General features: G+C 36.0%; 1 protein-coding gene across 4 annotated transcripts; it reads right to left on the reverse strand.

Moving 5' to 3' along the window:
* On the reverse strand, positions 13,071–16,589 carry LOC109214388 (omega-3 fatty acid desaturase, endoplasmic reticulum-like). 4 transcript variants are annotated; one of them, XM_019378322.1, is made up of 10 exons: positions 16,488–16,589; positions 15,342–15,631; positions 15,170–15,259; positions 14,662–14,728; positions 14,461–14,553; positions 14,171–14,356; positions 13,936–14,016; positions 13,688–13,825; positions 13,398–13,572; positions 13,071–13,307 (listed from the first exon to the last, which is right to left on the reverse strand). In XM_019378322.1, exons 2-10 carry the CDS (start codon positions 15,626–15,628, stop codon positions 13,300–13,302), a joined length of 1,125 nt encoding a protein of 374 aa, XP_019233867.1. In that variant the 5' UTR covers positions 15,629–15,631; positions 16,488–16,589; the 3' UTR covers positions 13,071–13,299. The 4 variants fall into 4 exon arrangements, with proteins under 4 accessions (XP_019233867.1, XP_019233849.1, XP_019233861.1 ...); XM_019378304.1 differs by having other exon boundaries at positions 13,071–13,572; XM_019378316.1 differs by lacking the exon at positions 16,488–16,589 and adding an exon at positions 15,832–16,027 and having other exon boundaries at positions 13,071–13,572.

Raw genomic sequence — 23,741 nt, forward strand, 5'->3', positions numbered from 1 at the left:
CGGCTGTATGCACAAGTCCTCATAGTTTAAACCCTCTATTCCTCTATCGCCTTCAACACCTTGAACTCGGCTTGTTAACTTTTTAAGCTCTTCAGCCATGTTCTTAATGAGCAGGTCCTTTTCGGAGGGTTCCGATGCACAGGAGATTGGTTGGGTAGAAAGTGGTACGGTTTCCACGTATATGGGATTGCTCTGATGGGTGCTAGGAACTTGGGTATAGTGGTGGTCATTGGTGGAGTTTTGTGGATCAGGAACAAGTGGTGGGGTATTTTGGGGAGTGGTAAGTGGTGACTGGCGGGTACTGAATTGGTTGATGCTGTTGTGGCAGGGTTGGCATCGGCAATGGGTTGATATTTTGTGGTGGAGTGGTGTAGTGATTTGGTATGGTAGGATTTTGTGGTTGTTGGTTTTGTGTGTTTTGAGGAGGTGTTGGGTTCTTTGCGTTCTGTTGGTGGATATCAGGGACATTGAGGGTGAGTGACAAACTTGCCAAATTACGAACCTGCTCAAGTTCTCCTTGTAGTTCTAGTATCCTTTGTTCAAGTCTCAAAACCAAGTCATTTGGGACCGGAGTACTACGGCCGTCAGAGGTCTCTGCGTTCTCAATGTTTTCCTTTCGTATTCCACTTAAGTCGTCCATCTTTGCTTTCCCTCTGCTTTTTGTGTTGCTTGGCGGAGGTGGAGGTGGAGATCCTCTGGATCTGGTGTGATATGCTGATGAGGCCAGTATGATCGAACCAACCTATGGGAATGGGAATAATAATAAAAAGTAAACAAAACAAAAGGTAACAAGTTAGCGAGGATCCTGAAATGTTTGTAGTATTTAAACACATATTGCGAAAATATAAATTCGCGTCCTAATTTGGGAGCCTCGTTGTGCCCGAGGTAAGCCTAACGACAAGTAGGTTTGGAGAACTTCAAATGCCAATAAATGCTTCATTTCATAATGTAAGAACAGACGAATCCCAAAATGATACTGAAATAATGATAAAAATGAGTTACTATTGGCACTTGGCCTTATTATATCTTGAGAAAAAAGCAAAAATAGATCTAGCCTATTTGGTCCCAGAAGGACCTTCCCCAGAGTCGATCTTCCGAACTCCCTCATAGAGATCTCCCAGCTCGTGCAACCCCAGCAGCAAGTAGGCTCTGACCAAGTGTCCTCCTTCAGGTCCTTCAGCATTCTGACAGTTTTCGATCCTCTTTATGACTTTGCCCTCTAGCTCTACTATTCCTCACTCCAGGTATTCCAGTTTCCTATTGGACGTGACCGCCATCTCTTTCCATTCCTCAATCAACCTTGCGTTCTTCTCATGTATTTCTCGGTGCTCATTTTCAGAATTGTGAACCCTTTTGCGCAGCCTGTTGTACTTGACTTGGGTTTCAGCTTCCTCATCTATGATTACGTCTCCTCGACCAGTCCCTGGCGTTACCGTTCCTTTCAGATTGTCCTCCAACCATGCTGGGTAGAGGGGCTCGTATCCTGCGTGATACCTGTCCGGCTCGACGGTGTTCTTCTCCACGATGATCTTGTAGTGCCACATATGTTGAGCTTGGCACTTGTAAGGAACATCGTCGTCTTGAAAATCTGCCCTGAAGTGGCTCATCTTGACGACCCTTGGTACAACCTGCTTTCTGCCTGCTTGCCTCATAACTCGTAGAGGGACATATGGATATACCCCTCTCAACCCAATCAACACCTAGACCTAATAATAAACTCGTCCGTTGGAAACCATTAAACCATCCACTGCACCTGTTCCTCGGTCACACTATCGAAGAACTCCACCCATTCGCTGGCACTTTCCGGCTGAGCAAATCTATCCGGAATGTAGGTCATCCGCTTAGAGTGATGGAAAGCAATGTGGTCATTCCAAGCCCTTCGCGGAAATTCTTGATGAAAACGACCCTTTTGGAAATGCTCCAATAACCATAACTGCAGCAATAAGTTACAGCCTTCGAAATGATTCACCTCTCTTTGACAGTGCTCCAGGGCCCTGTAGATATCAGCTATGATCATGGGGACTATGGTATAGGTCTGTTCATTAATCCCCTCCATCAGAGTTTTGGCAACCATGGCCAACCTAGTGTGGATCCTTCCCTTTTTCATCGGGAATACTATCATCCCCAGAAAGCACACGATGAACACGAATACTCTGCGGTGGATGTGACCTAGTGAAGTGAGGGCGATCTCATCGTGGTAAGTGCGAAAAGACTTGCTGTGGCCATAGCTTTCATAGAGATATTCGAAAGGTATGTAGGAGTCTTTCAGGCACACTAGGTCGACATTCTTTTTCAACCCCATCATCTTTAGAAATCCTCTACCCGTACGGTTTTCTGGCACCAAAAGCCCAAGACTGTCCCAAGTTAACCCTGCAAGTCCTCCTATTTCTTCTAGAAGCAGCGTCATTTCTATGTCACTGAAACGGAACACCGCTCTTTCACTATCCCAGAATAGAGTAGCAGCCTCAATTAGTTTGTTGTTTGGCTCAATATATAGTAGGGACGGCAAGTCACCCAGGTACTTTTTCACGTGCTTTTTGTCACTTGAAGAGAGATCTTCCCACCACTCGAGCAACAATAGGGGGATATTGCTAACCATACCGAATCTGGGGACATCGTGCCTCATTTCCTGCATAACAAAAGGGTTAGACCTTACCCCCACCAGACTCGACTATTATACATTTATGATCAGCATATCGGCATTTAGTTCTCCAAATTAATGCACAGAACGTGGTTGCGTCCGTTGGGATTATGGAAAACCCGATGGACTTCGGATAAGGCTTATCTTAAAGGATCATTATGTGGATAACATAACTGGCCCGGCTAGGTTTGACCATGATGCATGCACAATTTAAATAGAGTAAGGTTCCTATGGGGTTTTAGATTGGTACCCTCAAGCGGACAACTCGAGGGGGAAGGCACGGAACCGTCGACTGCACCGTTGATCGACTGGTTTTACCGCAAATAAGCCTTTCCGAATTTAAGGGTAGTAAATAGGAAGAGCGCAACCACTCATTAAAGCGTTGCTATAGGATTTGATACGCACAAGTGGAATATGATATGGAGCATGATTTATGCAGCAGTTAAAAACATGTAGGCAAGTATTTTCACATAGGAAGAAAGAAATACATCATTTAAATAATTGAAAAGACAGTTACAGAGGAAGGAAAACAAGAAGACAAGTCAGTTTTCGGGGTAAGAAAGGAATCATAAATGCTTAGAATAAACAGGTTAAATTCAAATAGAGGAGAAGGGTACGGGATAAAGCATGCTTGGACTAATTTGTAAAGACAAGTTCGTTATGGTAAGAGCCTAAAATATCCCCAGCAGAGTCACCATGCTGTCGCGCCCCCTTTTCATCTCCTCCGCGGGGAGGAGTCCGGGTTTCAACATTCACGGGGTGTAATGACTCATTTCCTTTTGGGAATTGGGTATTTGAAGAGTCGCCACCTAACGAGTTAAGGTGCTTAGGGCACCTAGAGTAATTAACTCTTGGGTTGGTTTGTATTACCAGAGATTAGAGTAAGGGCTCGAGGTAACCTCGAGGGGAAGGTGTTAGGAACCCCTCTTGGTCCATAACTGTGGGTCCCGACCGAACTTATATTCACAAATTAGTCCAAAATAAACAAACAGTTGAAATAAATAATTGCAAGCAGAGCATGTTGGGCATTGTATAACTCAAATAATAAAGTAAGAATGTAAACAGGTTCCATGTATAAAAAGGAAAATAAAGCTTCAAGTAAAGAGGATTTGGGGAGAGGGAGGTCCTAGGTTGGTCAGCCTATAGGATCATATCAGTACAATGCCCGATAATCACTCCTTGAAAAGGGGCTACGCGTGGCATTAGCGCACCGGTCATCATATCCATGTCTACCCTTCCCACCCCTTTATTGGTCATGCAAAGCGAGTGTTTGGTCATTGATTCCTATTGCGTGCTGCTATCCGCCCCTTCTTAACGGTCCCGGAGGGTGTTGGGACCTCTACCTATGGGTGGTTCTAGACGTACCCCTAAGGTTTTAAAGGCGAAAATCTAAGGCGACAGTCAAAAACATTTAGGACTTTCACATAATGGGAGCAATTAAGAGGCTCACAATTTCCTCCTCAAACAAACATACAAGCAGCACGACTCAAACACAGTTAAGGTCTTTATTAATCAAAGTCCTAAAGTAGGATTTCTAAGCGATTATGCAGAAATAGACCACTCTCAGATTCAGAAGTTATAACCTAATAGTTTCCTAGTGACTCCCTTTAAACAGCTTATTAGAATCCGAAATGTTGAACGATGGAAATAACTTCAGGGAAATGCAGGTTTTGAAATACCCTAAGGCCTACCTATGTGCAGTACTGTGTATATATATTAATACACAGACACAAACAAAGTTTTTGAAATAGACCCTTTTCGACACCTGTAAGCAGGACGTCCAATGAGGTTAAGCCGAATTTGAAAGAACTAGTTTCAGGAAATGTCATCACTTAATAAGGCCAGTTTTAAGAAGTAAACTAGACGAAAATGAAATTGACTCATTAGGCTAATTAGACTACTAGACGTAATCGCGGATGGCAAACCCTACAGGCATGATGTCTATATTTGAAATGATTAAAGGCACGGTTGTTTGAGGCCCTATGACCATGATTTCTAACATGACGAAAATGCAGAATCTTGAGAACGTGATTTCTATTTGACGCAAACGACATTGGAAATGAAGTCCTTACAGGCATGATTTCTATTATGATGCAAACGACATTAATAGTGAATCCTATAGGCTATTATGATGCAAACGACATTAATAGTGAAATCCTATAGGCATGATTTCTATGTGATGCAAACGACATTAATAGTGAAATCATATAGGCATGATTTCTATTAGGCAAAGCAATCAGGTTTTAAAAGAGTAAATCCCTATGAGCATGTTTTCTATTGAGTAAAGCAGACAGATTTTTAAAAGTAAGATCCTAAGAGCAGGATTTCTACCCATGTTACCCCACAAAGTATACATCTAACCACCCCTTTTTACTAGGTACCCCCAAATTTCAGTTTACAAATTATTACAGACCGATAAATGAATTACATAAGTAAAAAAAATAGAAAATCAAGAAGCTATTCTATAGAGAGCCTGCAATTAGGCCCAAATTTCCCAAAAGCCTCCAATGGTCTTTCAAACCTCGTTTCCATAGACAAATCAGAGTCTAGGTGCATCAAAGTTCCCTAAGGGTCTCAAGGACCCCGGGCAATGCTTACACCTAGACTTAGTAGCCAAGCATTGAACTAGTGCAGTGTGGAAAGGCCAGCCTCAGTATGCCAGAGTTCAGAGAGTTCTCAAGAGGATCCCAAGGCAGTACACATACTAGATGGGGCAGAACTTATTAACTAAGAATGAAGTGGGAGTGCAGGACACAGATTGAAAGAAATTTATTAAAGACTGGACTTAAAAGTCTGTTTATGAAAGCAATTAATAAGGTAATAGAGGTTGTCTGAAAAAAAGTTGTAATGATGCACACAGTCAAGTACTTCAGTAGTCACAGAGTCCAACTAAGCTCAGTAGTCACACAGGGGCCAAGGGTTTGGGAATACATAGGCATTTGACTGCAAACACATAACCCCAGCAAGGGTATTTAGACTGGTTTTGGACATGCTCAGAAATAGTTGAAACTGGCATAATCACAAACCAATCAGGAAAAACATAGACTCATAGAGGGGGATAGGGATTTGGGATTCATAAGAATGGGAAGCGCACAGCAAGTAAAGAGAACAATTGTCCAGGCATGTTTGAATCACACAAGGGAATACATGAATTAAAAAAGGGAGGGGAGTCATACTAGCATGCTGATAATATTACCTAACTACAAACTTCACAACAGAACCACAAGTAAAAGCAGGCTAGAAATAAAAGAAACTGAAACAAGAAGAGAAACATGTTATTGTTGAGGCTTTGAGTTAAACTAGGACATACCAGTGAAGATAGAAGCAAGCAGAATGAAAGAACCAAAGGGTACAGATGATTATCCTTGGCTTGCAGCCGGCTAATAGTAGCAAATAACACAAGGAAGAAAGAGAAACGGAGATTTTTATAAGAGAGGAGTTTTTGAAAGCTAAGTGTTGGTGCCTTCTTTGTGAAAGACTTAGAGTATTTATAGTTGAAAATAGGTAGTGGAATAAGGTAAAGATCATAGTAGTACACTAATTTAAGAACTCAGAATCAATCAATCGGAGAATCAAGGAAGTACTTCCTTAAGTTAAGGGAGTTAAAATCAAACGGAAAGATTCAGTACCATATAAAGCAGGAAGAAGAATCAATGCATGATTAAATAAGGAAAGAGTCAAGGTTCAGTAGGCATAGAGTAGTCAATTAGGACCAAATTCAGAAAACACAATTAAGGAAAGACTAAGTAAACAAAGTACCATGGTAAATAAGGTAATGAAATCAGTTAATTTAAACAGATGAGGTAAAGCTTTTAGGGCTTTACAAGAAGATCTTTCGATCACAATCAATTAGGAAAAATCAGAATCAATCATGGGGAGTCATGATTCTGTATATTTCACCGTATAAATAGAGACGAATGAACAAGAGTAGCAAACAAACACGGTCACTTATATAGACAAGAAGAAACAAGAGATGAGCAAACACAATCATATAGGGATGATATAAGTAGGCTAAAGATTCAGCAGAACATATTCGAAGCATGGGAGACCACTAGAGATTAACAAGAATCAGGTAAACAGGCTAACACACAGAAACGAAGTAAAGAAAATCATGCTAACACACAGAAAAGAAGTAGAGAAAATCATGCTAGCACACATAGAAACGAAGTAATGAAAATCTTTTAAAAATTAGGGCTTTTAACAGAGTCAAGTTAAAAAGTAGCAGGAACATAAAATCGGTCAAAATAAACAAGGGAAAAAGGTTTAATCATAAGGAAATCGGCAAAACAGGTGTAGAAAGAACTCCGAAAAAAACCCTAGTTTTCAACGAAAGTAAAAACAGTTTAGAGTAGAGGATCTTGCAGAGAAAAGCTCGAGAATAAGCAAATCATAGAAGGAAACATGCTTAAAGCATGAAAATAACACGGATCTGAGAGATTCAGAAGAGAGTTAGGGTTTCAAAGGAAACCCAAATAGAAATCAAAAGAACCTGTTGTAACCTCACAAATCGTAACACCTATGGTGTGATTTTGCCCAAAATCACACCAGAGAAGCCTCGAACAACAGAATCAGAAACCCTAGGTCCCAATCAACATGGCCCAGGACCCTTGAGGGTCTTAGAGAAGATGAGCAAGGCGGTGGAGTGACCATTTGAGGCTTGGGGTTTGAGAGATAGTCGCTGGAGATGACCGGAGAAGGAGGTGAGTGAAGGAGTCTAGGGTTAGGTTTGAGAGAATAGTGGAGATGAGAGAGCATCTGAAGGCGGCGGTTTAGAAGAAATGATTTAGGGTTTGGGGTCTCTCAAAATTAAAAAGGATTGGAAGAACGGGGGCCGTTGATCTAAAATATCAACGACGAGGATTTAAAATAGCTTGGGTCGGGTAGGGGTAGTTGGGTCTGGGTCGGGTTATTTAATTAGAAGATGGGGCTGGGAATTGGTCCGATTTTGGCTACAATTGAAAGCCAAATTTGGCTATTATTTAAATAACCAATTTTTCCCTATTTTAATTTTAATAAATAATAAGTGATATCTGGAAAGTAATTTAAGATGCCAAAATGTTTTAAAATACATAATTAACATTTTAAAAATACAGGGGCCAATTTTATGCATATAAAATATAATTATATTTTAAAATGGGCTAACATTGCAATTATATGCAATTTAGCTTAAAAATACTAAATGTAATTGTAAAAATACATAAAAATTATGTTAGCCATATTTTGGCATAAGTATAGAAATCAAATAAATGAATTATCAAAACAATAATTTTGGAAATAATTATTGGGGATTTTATGGATAGAAGGAGGGAAAATAAATCAATTTAAACCCTTAAAATTATGTGAAAAATAATGAAAGCCTTGTGCATGCTTATATATGCATATATATGCTATTTTGAAAGCTTTTATGCATATTTAAAATATATAGGGAAAAATTGGGTATCAACCGCGACGTCACAATGGTTGGTGGTGGCTGAGTTTTTTCCATTTTTGTGCTTTTTTATTTTACTACTTTGGGTAATGGTGGGGGTTATGTTAATGAGCCGGCTCATAATGGGTTGTTTGGTGTCAAATCTAGGTCAGTGAGAAGGTCATCGGTTATTGCATCTGGAAAAATAGATTTGGAATTAATGTGGTATCTGTTTGAGTGGACTGAGGGTGTCATGTCACCAAAGATTGGGTGGGTTCTCAGGTGAGGCACTTGAATGTTCATGGAGTGTGGTGAGTTTTCCCAATTAGAGTAGTCCTCTAGAAGAGGAGTAGGGGACGCATAGGTATTTGGGTAGGGGTAATTATTTGGGTTGGGTGATTCCAATTGGGTATGGACCCTAGTTGTTGATTTGGTATTGGCTTGGTGGCCCAAGGCCACATCTTTGGCAGTGCATGCGTCTGAGATTGGGCAATTGGTAGGGGCCTCCTTGTAGGCATCATTAACGGGACCAGTTGAATTTTTGGGGTTAGCTTCATCAGGCCATATTCCCGCCTTGCATTTGGCGCTGTACTTGGGCTGGGGCCACGTGTGTTGGGCTACTGGGGAGTGGGGTTGGGATTTTGTTTATTCACAGGGCCATTGGGCCTATTGTAGTTTTTGAATTGCATATTATTGGACTTAGAATTATATTGAAACGTTTTGGTCTCCAAAAACTTACCAGAGTTTGCATCGAACATTTTTACCTGGATTTTTTGTGATTTTGGTGCATGAGCCTGGTTGTTTTCATTTCCGTTGTTCCTTCCCTTCATTGTTTGTTGACTTGTTTTCTTTCGTCTAGGGAAGGTTATTGTCTGCCTTCCATCGTCCTCCCCTTCCTTGGTGTTTATCCCTGAATTTTCTGGGGCTTCTTGAGACATCGGTGGTTGGACTTTTCTGAAATTGCAACTTTTTGTTGTGTGACCAATTCTTCCACATGTTATGCATAGCGTATCTTCACCTTCATAGATCACTTTTTGCTTGTGGTCACCGATGATTACTGATATTTTCACTGGGGTTTTCAGGGGTACTTGAATAAAGATGTGTGAATATCTTCCTCTCAACATAGAAGAGGTGCATGAATCAATTTTGAGTAATTTGCCCAATTTCCTACCAACTTTTTCCAATATTTCTTTGTCGTAAAATTCTGTTGGTAGTTGTGGTAGACGAATCTATATGGATGTGGAAGAGAGAGTAGCTTCTTGTGGGACAAATTTTGGTTCCAATTTACGTACTGATAGGAAGTTCCTTGAGACGAACCATGGCCCTAGGTGTAGTGCCTTAGCCATATTTTCCTCTAGACTAAATTTGACAATGAAGAAGTCTTATCCTAGGTCAATCAAGATTAACTGTTCGGATGGTTTTCATAGGTCAATTAGTTTAGATCGAAGGTAATGGTGAGGCATTCTACGTCCAAAGACCTTTATGATAATTGAGAAGCGACATGGTTGATACAGGCGGTTCTTGTCGGCTTGTGAGAGGGCGATTAAGCCTTCAGTATTTTTTCGTTTATCATCTTTGATGATTTGGGGGGAGGGGGGGGGGTATCCTCATCGTAGTACTCCGTTTGGCTTATTGCCTGTTTGTCGAGTAGCATTTTCTTATAGAAGTGTGGTGTTATTTCTTTCACATCCATTTGATTATTCTTGTCCGTGGTATAATTGATGGTATAATGGTTGTGTCCATATAGGTATTTTTAGAGAGAGGGGAGAGTTTCTCTATCTAAGTTAGAGAAGGGGGGCCTTCCTTCATACCAAACACACCCTTAAACTCTCCAGAACCACCTTGGTTGTTGCTCAATTATTCACCCATTGACTACTGATGATAGTCTAGAAACTTAAAAAGTGAGGGAAGTTTGATGAAAGAGAATGAGGTCTTTGGTCAGAGAAGAAAACTTGAAGAAAGAGAATGAGGTCTTTGGCTGGAAAAGACGCTGGTTTAAGGTGGGGGAATGGGTTAAAATTGGGGCAGGATTGTAAGCGAACTGAGTAGTAAAAATTGCACGGGGCACCCTATTTGGTCGCCCCCATTTAACCTATACTCATTTTTTTTTTAAAGTTTTAACTTGTACCCACTTTTTAAACAACTTCAGCCCCCTTTCTCCTCCTCCTTATCCTCCTTCATTTTCTTCTTCTTTTTCTTCTTCTTCTTCTTCTTCTTCTTCTTCTTCTTCTTCTTCTTCTTCTTCTTTCTTTTGCTGCTGTTGGTGCTGCTATGAAACTTCAGTTCATGGGATGATTGCCATAAGTATGTTTATCAGATTATTAAAAATAAATTATAAATAATTACGTAAGTTAGTAGACAATAATTTGTGAATATTTCCACGTACGGAAAGTTTAAGGTCACACTTAGTGATTCTTTTCATGATAATTCTGTTCTTTTCACGTTTATTGTTTCCAAAATTTATGATTTAGATATTGTTGGCAACCTGATTATTTATCTAGTATGTTAGAAAGCTTTTTCAAAAACTTCAGCTTATATAGTGCTGAAGTTTTTACAAATGAACTAAATAACTTCAGCATCTTCTGCTGAAGTTTCTGAAAAAGTTTTATGACAAAACTAATGAATCCAGGACAAAAAAACTTCAGCTTATTTAGTGCTGAAGTTTTTATAAATGAACTAAATAACTTCAGCATCTTCTGCTGAAGTTTTTGAAAAAGCTTAATGACAAAACTAATGCATCCAGGACAAAAAAAACTTCAGCTTATTTAGTGCTGAAGTTTTTATAAATGAACTAAATAACTTCAGCATCTTCTGCTGAAGTTTTTCAAAAAGCTTAATGACAAAACTAATGAATCAGGACAAAAAAACTTCAGCTTATTTAGTGCTGAAGTTTTTATAAATGAACTAAATAACTTCAGCATCTTCTGCTGAAGTTTTTGAAACAGCTTAGTGACAAAAATAATGAATCCAGGACAAAAAAATTTCGGCTTATTTAGTGCTGAAATTCAGCTACTATGCTTAAGTTCAGCAATTACAAACAAAAACTTCAGCAAATAAAGAACAAAAATTCAGCAAATCCCCCAACTGGGTATAATAACTAGGGTGGGCTTTTTGTTCTCAGCGTGCCACGTGTTCCTCCGTTAAAAATAAGAGTATACTTAAATACTATAACGTTGGAGCTAAGAATGGACGAATAGTCTAACGGGGATAGTTTTAAACAATTTCGCATAATAAAGGAATATATTTGGCCCTTTTCTGAATATTCAAATACTAGTTTGAGGATTATTTCACGAGAAATAATGATTTTCACTCACAAATATTTAACTTTCATCAAGTCTTTTGTTAAGTTGATGTTCATATGTTCAAACACATTTTCAATTTCAAATACTATTTTTAACTTATGTAAAATATTGTCATTTCTAGTGGTCAATGAAGCGGATGGAGAACCATGAGGTCTTAGGTTGATATCACAGTGTAGCCAGAAATACTAGGTTTTTTCTTCCTATCTGTCTAAATTTTGATAGATAGAGTCCCTACTTTTAATCGAAGTATAAATTTATATATAAAAATTTATTAAAATTAAAATAAAATATAAATATGAGCTCATAACTTCATGTGCCAGGTGAACGGTAGCAGATAACCATAGCTTCTCAGACAGTAAAAAAGAAATTGTCCAGATTGAGCTCTCAGACAGTAGTCATAGACAACCATAGCTTCTATACAGTTTCTCTTTCTAGGGTCAAGTAAAGGACAAAAACTTTCTAATGTCATATCAAAAGTAGATTCAGCTACTGCCAAACTGATAAAAGTATCAAACTGAATCAAGCACTGTTAATAAAATGCAGAGTTTGTTTGTACTTAGGAAACAACAGATTCAGAAAAAAAACAAACACATAAGAAGTAATTAATTCCGAGATAAAAATTAAGAGGAGTTTATCATATGTTTGGATGGAAGAAAATGCGGTATAATTAATCTCCAGATTAGTTATTCCGAGATTGTAGTATTTTTTATCCCATGAAAAGGTTAAAATAACTAATCTCGGGGTAATTTTATTCCAACCAAAGGTCCATAACCTGTCTTAATACTCTATAAATATGATTGCTTAATTAGGACAAGATAAACAACAATCTCTCAAAGCTCTGCAAATTTGCTAGAAATATACGATCAACATAACACGACAATTTGAAATTTAAGAGTGCTAACTTATATCTCAGCCACGTTCTATCATAATTGGATGTTGTACAATTTTTACATCACAGAAAAATTATTAGTCTAGAGAAAACTGATGATCAACATAACATGACAAATGTTACGTACAATTTCATCTACTAATTAATTTGCCGAATTGTTAGCTGTATGTACTAATTAATTCGCCGAATTGTTAGCTCTAAGTACCATTCATTGAATATTTGTCTACTGATTGATTAGTATCAAGGCGGGGGGCGTGAGGCGAAACGTTTTATCTCAGATGAGGCGAGGCATAAGCCCTAATAGATGGGGCGTAAATCCCACAAATCTTTAAATTTGTTTAATAAGCTTTCTATTTGAAAGAAAATTTATTTAACATAATTCACAATTTAATGATTCTCTATCATCATTTAGTTTTAAGTCTCAGCAAGTTAATAAACACATAATTCACAATACCATGATAACTAATTATTTATAAATAATTAATAGGTAATACTAAGCTATTCAATTAATAAGTATATTATCTCGTAAACGTTAAAACAACAATATTTAGAAAAATAACTATCAAAACATTATAGACTATCATATAGTAAGACACAAAAGTTAATCATAAATAAATGTTTTTTAAATGAATGATTTAATTAAAATTAACTATCCTAGTTGTCTTAGTGAATTACGTGCAATAATTTTTATCTTAATTATGGCATACAATACACCCAACTAAATGATTTGAGTACGGAAAAAGTAATTTTGAATAGTCAAACGTGCAATAATTTATTTTAAATTATGACATATAATACTCTCAACTAAATGATTTATGAGTGCGGAAAAAATAATCTTGAATAGTCAACAATTCATTAAGAAAATTTGAGGATTTACAAGGTTAAATACATATAATTGCATAAACCTCTATTTGGCAAGCCCAGGGTAAGTCACGATAGCCGAGGCATAAGGAGATATGAGGAATGAAGATAATGTAAAAGCAAGAGCAAACACTTTTAATAGATGGAAACTGCTTCATACTATTCTCTTTAATTGTTTGCCAACACCATATAGCCATCACTAAGTTTCTGAACAAAGGAAATTAGTTAGAAATATATGTTAACAAGAAATAATATTTCTGTAACATAGGCTTTTGAATAATCACTCAGCATTTTTACCAATTAATTTGAAGAGTTGTGGATCAGTCTGATAATACACAATTTCTCCATTGTCACTAACAAAATGGTCCTGCTTCATACTTCTCACTAAATTTCCAATCAAGTGAAATGGAACTATTCCTGATTTTTTTGGCTCCCTGTAATATTTCCCAAGTACCGGCTTTGCCGCTTTAGTCTGTTCCAAAACAAATGTAACCGATAGAAGAATATTAGACTAAGCTCAAATTTTGAAATTTAAATTCATAAGTGGACATGAATTTCAGTTGAAATAAAAGTCAAGACTTTATTACCGCTTCGACGAGGTGATAATGTGGTATCTGAGGAAAAAGATGGTGAATAACATGTGTGCCAATATCATGGTGAATGTTATTAAACAAACCATAATCTCGATCAATTGTTGTTAATCCTCCTCTTAGATAACTCCACTCCTATTTATCAAAAAAAAATTACACTATAATTACCACTACAGATAGACAAAATTATATGTATTGAATTTTGATTATGGAAAACATTAGGGTTTTCTTATTGTTTTAAATACCTTGCCACGATACCAAGGTAACTTCTGCTCATGGCCATGGTGGTGTAAATATGTGACAAAATCCAACCACATCACAAAAATCTGAGGACAAAAAATATTAATGTCAGCTCTAGTGGTTCATAAAAAAAGAAATACTAATTAATATCAGAGCAATTTAACGAATTTTAGAAAATAAAAAATTGCCTCGGTTACAAAACAATTAAAAATAATACAAGAAAATTTGGGTGTCACTAACCATATAAGGTATTCCATAAAGCTTAAGCAGTTGGAGAGAACCGACGACAGTATAAAGATAGTAGAGGAAAGCCACCATAATAGTCCAGCATAAAGTTGACGTTATGACATATTTTCTCTCATGAGGTTGAAACAAATCACTACATGGATTAAAATGAGAACCTTTTTTCCCTGGACTTCTGCTTATCTACATCATCAAAAAATATATTATATTAATATTAAAAACCACATGGAATAAACAATTACTAAATTGAATTTATAAGGGAAAATAATAAAGCATATACTTATTACCAAGTACATTGGGTATGCTAACAAGGGAAAAGGAATCTTGAATCTAAAAAATTTGGTAGCAAAATCCAGTTCTTTATATAGCTTTTCTGGCATCTGCAGGGCAAAAAAAATTATATTTAAAATGAAATCGTAAAAAAGGAGGTTAAATAAATAAGGAGTAATTTTAACATAAGAAAATCCAGTATTTCAATTATATCTTACAGGCACCCAAGATTCATCAGCTTCAACATTTCCATGGTTTTGATGGTGAGTTTTATGGCTGATTCTCCTGCAATTATTTTTGAGAAATTTTAGCAAAGATACAAGAAGTCACCAATTCTTAGTCGTGAAAAAATATCTTAAATAATGTCAAGTAAAGTAATGTTTTTTAAGGTTATCACAAAGATTGAAGATTATAGTGGAGTGGTACGTATTCCTTCATCTTTAATCAGTTATTTCAAGTTTCGAGCTCTAGATATAGAATTTCCTTTGTTAGAGAGTACTTTACCACCCAATTTGAAACGTCAAGCCCTATTATATGTACCGAACAACAGATGGTAAACAATAAAAAAGACTACAATAGACCCACATTGAACAAAAATTTTAGCTAGCCTCGTACATAGTGAGAGCTTAGTACAGACTATAATTTTATCTATAATTTCTTTTTAAAAGTGACTAAAGCAAATGATAAAAGGAAAAATTTTTAGATAGAGAAAAAAGAAGAACCAACCATCCATGATAGGGTACAAGGATAGAAGAATGAAGAATGTGTCCAACCACACTATTCAGAAATGCACTATCTGAAAAACTTCCATGTCCACTGCAAAAAAATAAAATAAAAAAATGTAGACAATGAAAATATTTAAGTTAAAAACAAGAATTAAAAAATGTAATTAACTTACCAGTCATGTCCAAGAACAAAGATTGCCCAAAACATAGTACCTTGAACAACCCAATAAAGTGGCCAAAATTTCCAACTATCCAAATAAATGGCTATGGCTACCAATGCAACAACAATAATAAAATCTCTAAAAACATAACTTAGAGATTTCCATGGATTTTTAACCCAACAATGCTTAGGAATAGCAGCTCGAATTTCAGATAATTTAAATGGAGGTGGTGCACTCGGATCAAAGTCCAACTCCATTTCTTCATTTTCATTTACATAATTCATTCCATGAGACCCCATTTTCTGAAAAAAAAAAAGAACCTGTTAATATTAAATCACAAAAAAAAAGTTCAGAATTTATAGCAAAGAGGGAGGCTAGAAGTAAAAGGTTCGACAAAAAACATTGCGCCTAACACACAATCTATATGTACGTGCAAGGACAAAGCAGTTGTCTGGTGCACAAAATATTTTGTGTTTGTGCATGGTTCGGGGAAGGATCGTACCCTAAGAGGGTGTGATATGTAGGCAATCTGCTAATTACACGGCTCAAACGCGTAATCTATGTTGCGCACACTCTCCAAAATGCTGTCACACTCGTGTCGGATCCTTCAAAAATACCCTACTTTTGTAGGATTCAACACACCCGACGACATTTAATTAGAGAGCCGGATCGCAGCAACATAGGTCACGGGCTATAGGTCACACAAACACAACACAAAGACACAAGTCTATATATATGCGTGTGTAAATAAAATCAAGACATATATAAATAATTAATAAAACTCACTGACTCTAAATCCTAATTACGCTCACTAAAGCAACTTTTTAAATATTTTAAAAAGTTGAACTTTTATAAAGATTATAAAATTAGATTCGCCCTCAAAAGGAGGAATAAGAGAATAAAGCAACTCTTTCAGATATTTTGCATTAGCTAAAGAAAATAATCTAGTTAACCAAAAATATGAAAAAAGTAAACATATTTCAGTGGAAAACACATGCACTGTTCCCTTTACATAATATCTCAAGGAAAAACACAAAGTAAAAGTTAAAATGAATGTATGGTACAATTTCAGTAATTAACAAAAAATAGTTCTTCTCAAGATTTTGTACCATACACAAGACTAAAAATATTCAAAAAAAGAATTTCTGTATATATTACCTTTTGATAACTCTTTATATTTGTCTTCACTTTCAGTGGTTCAGTTTTTTTGCAGGTTAAAAGACAGAATCCAGGGGAATTATATAGAAATAGAAAAGCCTAAGTCTGTGGAATTGGAATAGTTGGGTCGTGAAAATTAATGAAAAATCAAGTCATTAAAAGCTAAGTACCTCGTTGTTCCCTACTTTAATAAATTCTCTTTTGAACCAAAAAAAAAAAGGGCCTAGAATACAATTAATTTACTTCACGTTCTCTCTCTCTAGAGCATCTATGTGAGTTTATATATAGAGAGAGAGAAAAATGAGAAGAAAAAATAAAGTTCATTTTGTGAATGGAATGTTGGATACGCTATAAATTGAATAATATTACTTTTTTGTAAAAAGTCAAGCACTTGGAACTCTCTTAACACTTTTACAGTGGCGGAGCTAAAATTTTTATTAAGGGGCGTCAAAATATAAATAAGTAAAAACATGAAGAAATTAAGGGAATTCGACATGTAATATATGTGAATAAAAATAAATTTTTGAGCAAACTAAACAGTGTAATTTTTCAACGAAGAGGTGTCGATTAACACCCCTTAGCCTAAGGTAGCTCCACCACTCCTTGCAGGTAAATCTTAATAATAAATTTTAAATGGTAACCTAGTAAAAATTATAACAAACATGTGATTACATGTTAAATAACGTATATAATGTAAAAGATTCTCTATCAAATAAATATAACTTGATACGTAAAAAATTCACTATCAAATGTGAACTTAAGTAAATCATTTTATTCCGTCGAATTCAAGTAAATGTGAACAGTCAAAATTCAAAATTCTTTTAGTATTCCAAAATAGTTTCGTAATTAGAGAAAAGAGTATCAATTACCATCATTATCGTAAATCCAAAAACTTAAATTGCTGACTCAACTTTTTTTCATCTCTTATATTGATTTAGAAAATTACATTTCTTGCACGGTTATGCCAATGTAAAATTAGTTAATAGTTTTAGCAAGTTTTCCAGGAAATGCATAAGTCATTCCTAATTAGTTTAATGATTATAGCAAGGTTTTTAGGGAATGAATAAGTGGTTCCCTCTTCTGTTATACATTGAAGATTAGTTCATCAGCAAAGTTAGTATTTTGTAAATATTTCATTTATCAAATTAGGGGTTCAAGCTCGAGGCTTGGGTACGAAAAAAATTCTGGTAGGGAGCATTTCTCCTTATGCGATACGAATCCGCATTAATAAGGGTACCAATACGGATATTAAATACCGGCTGACAAACCAAAAAACAGATCTAATTTTGAGCAATTTTTTTTTTTTTCTTCAAGAAATTAGCGTGTATAGCTACTGGTAGGATTTTAGCAAAAGAATAAGCTGTATGTCTATTTTTTCCAAATAATTAGATTCGCATTTATTGAATTTTTTTAATGTGCCTAAATTATTTTTTGAGGGTATTTCAATCCTTCAATCAGTTGCAAAGTCTCATCAAGACCTTAATCTTGAAATCACAACATACAATACTACAATCAGAAACAACTCTTGGCTTTCTCTCCTTTTACTCTCTCTAAACATCCATTTTCCATATCTATTCTACCCAATCAAACCCTCAATCCATAGAAGAATCATCGGAAATTGAACTCACAGACCAAGAAAAGAATCAACTAAATCGTAGCATTGATAAACCTAAGGAAGCTACAAACAAAGGTAAAGAAAACAACACTCAACTTCTCAACCCACTCAAAAGCAAGGTAAGTTTTCGTGACAAACTTCCCCACCCCCTCCTCCTCCAATCAACCCCAGCCTAGAAGCTGAATTCTTAGAAAAACTAATCATAGACGATGAAAACTCAAACCCCTCTAATCATCCCTTTTTTATCCCAATTTCCTCAAATGATAAACTAAGACTTTACATCCCTTGGCACCAAGCCATTATCATTAAACTCTTAGGAAAAAAAATGTCTTACACAAATCTCAAACTTAAACTAAGCTCACTCTGGCAACTAGATGCAACCCTTCAATTAATAGATTTAGGATATGAATATTATCTTATCAAATTCCAGAGCAATGAAAATTTTAATAAAATACTCCAAAATGGACCTTGGTTCATAGGATCTCAATACCTCACTATACGACAATGGGAACCCAAATTCAATCCAACCCTAGCTCACACTAACTATGCAACTGTGCGGATCCGTCTACAGAAATTACCCACTGAATACTACGATATGTAAATCCTCAAAAAAATAGCTGCTTTTATAGAAACTCTCATAAAAATTGACAGATGCACAGTTCATACATCCAGATGCCGTTATGCTAGACTTTGTATTTTAGCACCACTAGGTAAAACCCTTCCATCCGAAATTCTCCTTGGTACACACACTCAACCAATTTACTATGAAGACTCAACTATAATCTGTATCAAATGTGGATGCTTAGGGCATAACCTCCACTATTGTCTAATTTTTTCAACCCCCTTCACTTCGAAACAAACAGAAGAAAACCCAAACACACCCTCCAGTGAAGATGGCCAACATAGCCAATGGAAAACGGTTACCTATACAAAGAACAAAAAATTTGCTAACACTAAGGACAAACAATCTACCCAAACCACCTTCCAAAACCAAAACAACCCTCAGCAACCCAACCCCCTAACAAAAATCCTATGGACCCGCTGACCCCACACGACTACACATAACCAACCAATAACACTACAAATCCAATTTGAACGACCAATTCATATCCCTACACCGGACCCACCCCATACAAAGAACAATACCACACATGACAACCCTATACCACCTATAACACAACCAATTAACCCTACCCCAAACACGTCCAAACCACCATCATCACACCCCCCCCACCCCCCAATTCCCAACACCCACTCCTACTGTAAACCTAGGAGAAAAAAATCATCACTTTAGATCACCACCCCTACATCCTCTAATTCGTAAAACAATGTCCAAGCGCTTACTTCCAAAACACAATACCAACAAAAAACTAACTAGATGTCACGACCCCAAACCAGAACCGGTCGTGATGGCGCCTCTCGTGAAACAAGGCCAGCCGACACAAACCCCCTAAACCAATTAAAAATTATAATAATTCATAATTAAGTCATTAATAAGTGATAAATCCCAAAATAGAGTGAAATAGAACAAATGCGGAAACAAACACAGTCCGACATCGGGGTGTCACCAGTCATGAGCATCTAAAATCCGTCTAAGAGTATGAAGAGACAACATGGTCTAATACAAAGGTAGAACAAGCGAAATAAAGATAGGAAGGAGAAGCACTGGACTGCGAACGCCGAGCAGCTACCTAGTCAACTCCGTACAGCCTGCTGGAAAGCAATCAACCCTCGCTAGCGTGACCCGAGACTCCTGAATCTGCACATAGGGTGCAGGGAGTAATGTGAGTACGCCAACTCAGTAAGTAATAAAAGTAAAGGCAGCTAAGCGATAAGAAAACACGTAAATACACAGCAAAATGCTACAACGAGGTAGTGTAAAACCAGTACAATATAGTAAAACAGTGAAAACTCATGAAAACTTCTTAGTTCAGTAAAACCTCTTTAAAACATCTTTCAGCAGTTCAAACGAGTGAATGAAAACAAGTAGAAAAGATAGAAACACAAATCAGCCCCTCGGGCAAAATACCAACAGAACCGGCCCCTCGGGCTATCTCACAATCACTCGTATCAGCCCCTCGGGCAATAACATGGAACAACATCAGCCCTTCGGGCTATATCACATCACAAACTGGGTACCCGCACTCACTGGGGGTGTACAGACTCCGGGAGGGGCCCCTTACGGCCCAAGCGCAATATCAAGCCATCTCGTGGCATAATCAATAGGCTCTCGGCCTCATATCAAGCCACCTCGTGGCGTACAACTCAGGGCCTCGGCCTCATAATCATAAATCAGTTCAACACTGCTGCGGCGCGCAGCCCGATCCCATAATAACCTCACAACACAGGCCTTCGGCCCTACTCAGTCAGGAATCTCTAAAAGCCACAGGGCATAGTAAAAATATGATGCTCAGCCCAAAATATCATTTAAGATGTCAAAACGGAGTAAACATGGCTGAGTTATGAAAACAGTAGAATACAGCATGACTGAGTACAAATATGAAATCAAAACAGTGAGGAAATAGCAGTTCATCATGCTCGAATCTACGACCTTTACAAGCCAAAATAAAGTTCTCATTTATTAAGTTCCCATATATACACACACACTTCATTGTACTAAAGTTCTCATTTATTATATATATATATATATATATATATATATATATATATATATATATATATATATATATATATATATATATATATATATATATATATATGTATATATGTATATATTGCTTGTTATAGTATATGTTAGTGTATTCATTATTTGTATTACAAATAAAGTGATAACGGACTACATTTATATTATTTAGATAGTAAATATTAATGTGATTCAAAAGTTTGACCATATTTGACCTATGAACCGACCGAAGTTGCTCGGTTATTTTCCAGAAATTATATCTACCGACCAAAGTTGGTCAGTAAAATCTTCTCCTGCAATAACCGACCGACTTTGGTCGGTAAATTTAACTATAAATTCTATAAATTTTATAAAATACTTTAAATAATAATATAATTATCAAAATTTAAATATTTGGTTCCATATTACCGACCGATGTTGGTCGGTAATCAAAAAGGTGCTTTGACTAAATAAGTCTGACCACTGTGGTCAAATGTTTGACCAATATACCGAACAATTTCGGTCGGTATGTAATTTAAAAAAATATAAGATATTTTTTTTTGTAGCTTCCGTCCGTTTTGGACGGTTTTTTGGTCGCTTTTGTTGAGTGACCAACGTTGGTCGGTGTCGCTTGGTCGGTTTTTCCCAAATTTCTAATAGCGAGTGCACCAAGAATCATTCATTCTCTAAGGATAAGCAATCTCACCTTTTTGGGTGTGTTTGGTATGACGGAAAATATTTTCTGTGAAAAATGTTCTCCAAGATAATATTTTTTTAGAAAACAAGTAGTAATCTTATTCATTTTCCGGTGTTTGGTACGCAAATTAAGGAAAATGACTTCTCAAGAGTATTCATAAATAATTTAGATATAATAAACATGAAACTATAAACTTTCAAACCAACAACCTTCCGAACCCACATTTTTCATAAACTTTCGAACCGCTAAACTTTCAAAACAGCGGAATTTCTAACCCGTAAACTTTATAATTTCTAAACCCGTAAACTTCCAAAATAAACCTCCGAACTCATAACTCTTGAACTTGTAAAATTTTGAACCTTTAAACCAATAAATAAAAAAACTAAAAACTGAAAAATTATTAAAAAAATATTTGGGGGGTGAGGGGGGAGGGCAGGGACGGGGGGGGGGGGGGGGAGGGGGAAACGAAAAAAAAGAATTTGAAATTACAAAAAAAAAAATAAAAATTCTTTTTTTTTGTGTGTGTGTGTGGGGGGGGGGTGGGGGGAGCCAGTCTAGAGCGGGGGTGATGGCAGAAAAAACGAAAAAACACAAATTTGAAATTGCAATAAGAAAATAGGTAAAAAAATATATGTTTTGCGGAGGGGTGGGTGGGTGGGTGGAGGGGTAGTAGAGTGGGTGGTAACGGAGAAACTGAAATTTGAAAAAAGAAAACCTTTTTTGGAGAGAGGGGGTGAGGTGGGTTGGTGAGGGTAGGGAAGGTTGATAAGAAGCTTTGGAAAATGTTTTCTCTTCTCTTGATAAGGAAAACATTATCCTCCAATTGGAGGAAAATGAGTTCATAAGGAAAATATTTTCCAAAACATTTAAGGCAACCAAACATGGGAAAATTGAAAAACATTTCCTTCATATCAAACACATCCTTTATGTCATTTATTTGGCATAATATTAATTTAAACATTTTGTAAAAAATTTCGACGGAGCGATATCGGTGCGTCCGCCATGATGCCTATATACAGTTAGCAAAATTTGTTCGAAAGACCAAGAAGCAAGTTCAAGTCCTATCACATTGTACATATATGTCTAACTTTTTTGTTAATATTTTTCCTTGTCGCGAGTCGTGGGTACCAGCGAATTTTCCTAATATTTGTGCATGTGTATATGTTAAAAATCCTGTGCAACATTCCGGGGAATTTAAGATTTGAACTTTATAGTTAGAGATTTTAAAACTGTACTCTGAAGTGATAATAACTAAGTTTGGAGTTTAATATATTTGTTTATATTTTGCGAATTTCTTAACACACATATCTTATATGTGAGATTTATTTTTATACGTAAAAAATTTGTCTTTTACATATACGAGATCTGAAAAGATTATTTTCTTAATTTTAAAATTATAAAGGGATATGATGTACAAATAGCACCAAGGATATGGGTAAGTATAGGGGTGTACAAACCGAACCGGAAAATCGCACCAAACCGAAAAGTCAAACCAAACCGATTAAGAAACCCGATGAGGTTTGGTTTGATTTGGTTTGGTATTGAGTAAAAAAAAAAACGAATCAAACCAACATATAAATATATGACTTTTATATATACTTTTAAGACTTTATATAGAATTTTCTGTAAAAATTATCTAGAAATATTTGAGATTCTCTTATGGGATGTAATATTTAATAGAATATGAAGTGCTACATTTTTTATTAACTTTGAATAATGTGTTGTATGATTGTTCAAGTGTTATTGAAATGCGACAATCTCTTTGTTCTTCCTTATTCATATGTCAAGATCTATTAATTTCTTATGTCTTTTTCGTATTTGAATTTTGAAGTAGTATTTCGATAATTGAAAATTAAATAGAACGTATTATTATTTAGGTTTATATTTAATTATTAAATTCGGTTAACCTTGAAAGTATACATCAACGAAAAATTATTGTCAGATAACTAAAAAAACAACTATCATGTTACTAAAAAAAAATTCCTATAAGAATATTTTAATAGATCATATGTTTGTCAATTTTTATTAAACATATATTTACTTATAAAATTTTTTTAACAATGTAAGATTGACATTGTATTCATGTAATAAAAAAACTGAAAAAACCCGACAAATCCGACAAATCGAACCAATCCAAACGGATATAGTTGGTTTGTTGTGATTTTAATAAAAACGGAACCAACCCAGTCCATGTACACCCCTAGGTAAGTACGTGCATTATTATCGAACGAATACAATAAGTTTCAGATACTTGATAACTAAATCTTTTATCCAAAAAAAAAAAAAAAGATAACTAAATCAAAATAAATAAATAAATAA

Source organism: Nicotiana attenuata, chromosome 2 (assembly GCF_001879085.1).
Source record: "Nicotiana attenuata strain UT chromosome 2, NIATTr2, whole genome shotgun sequence".
Taxonomy (NCBI): Eukaryota; Viridiplantae; Streptophyta; class Magnoliopsida; order Solanales; family Solanaceae; genus Nicotiana; species Nicotiana attenuata.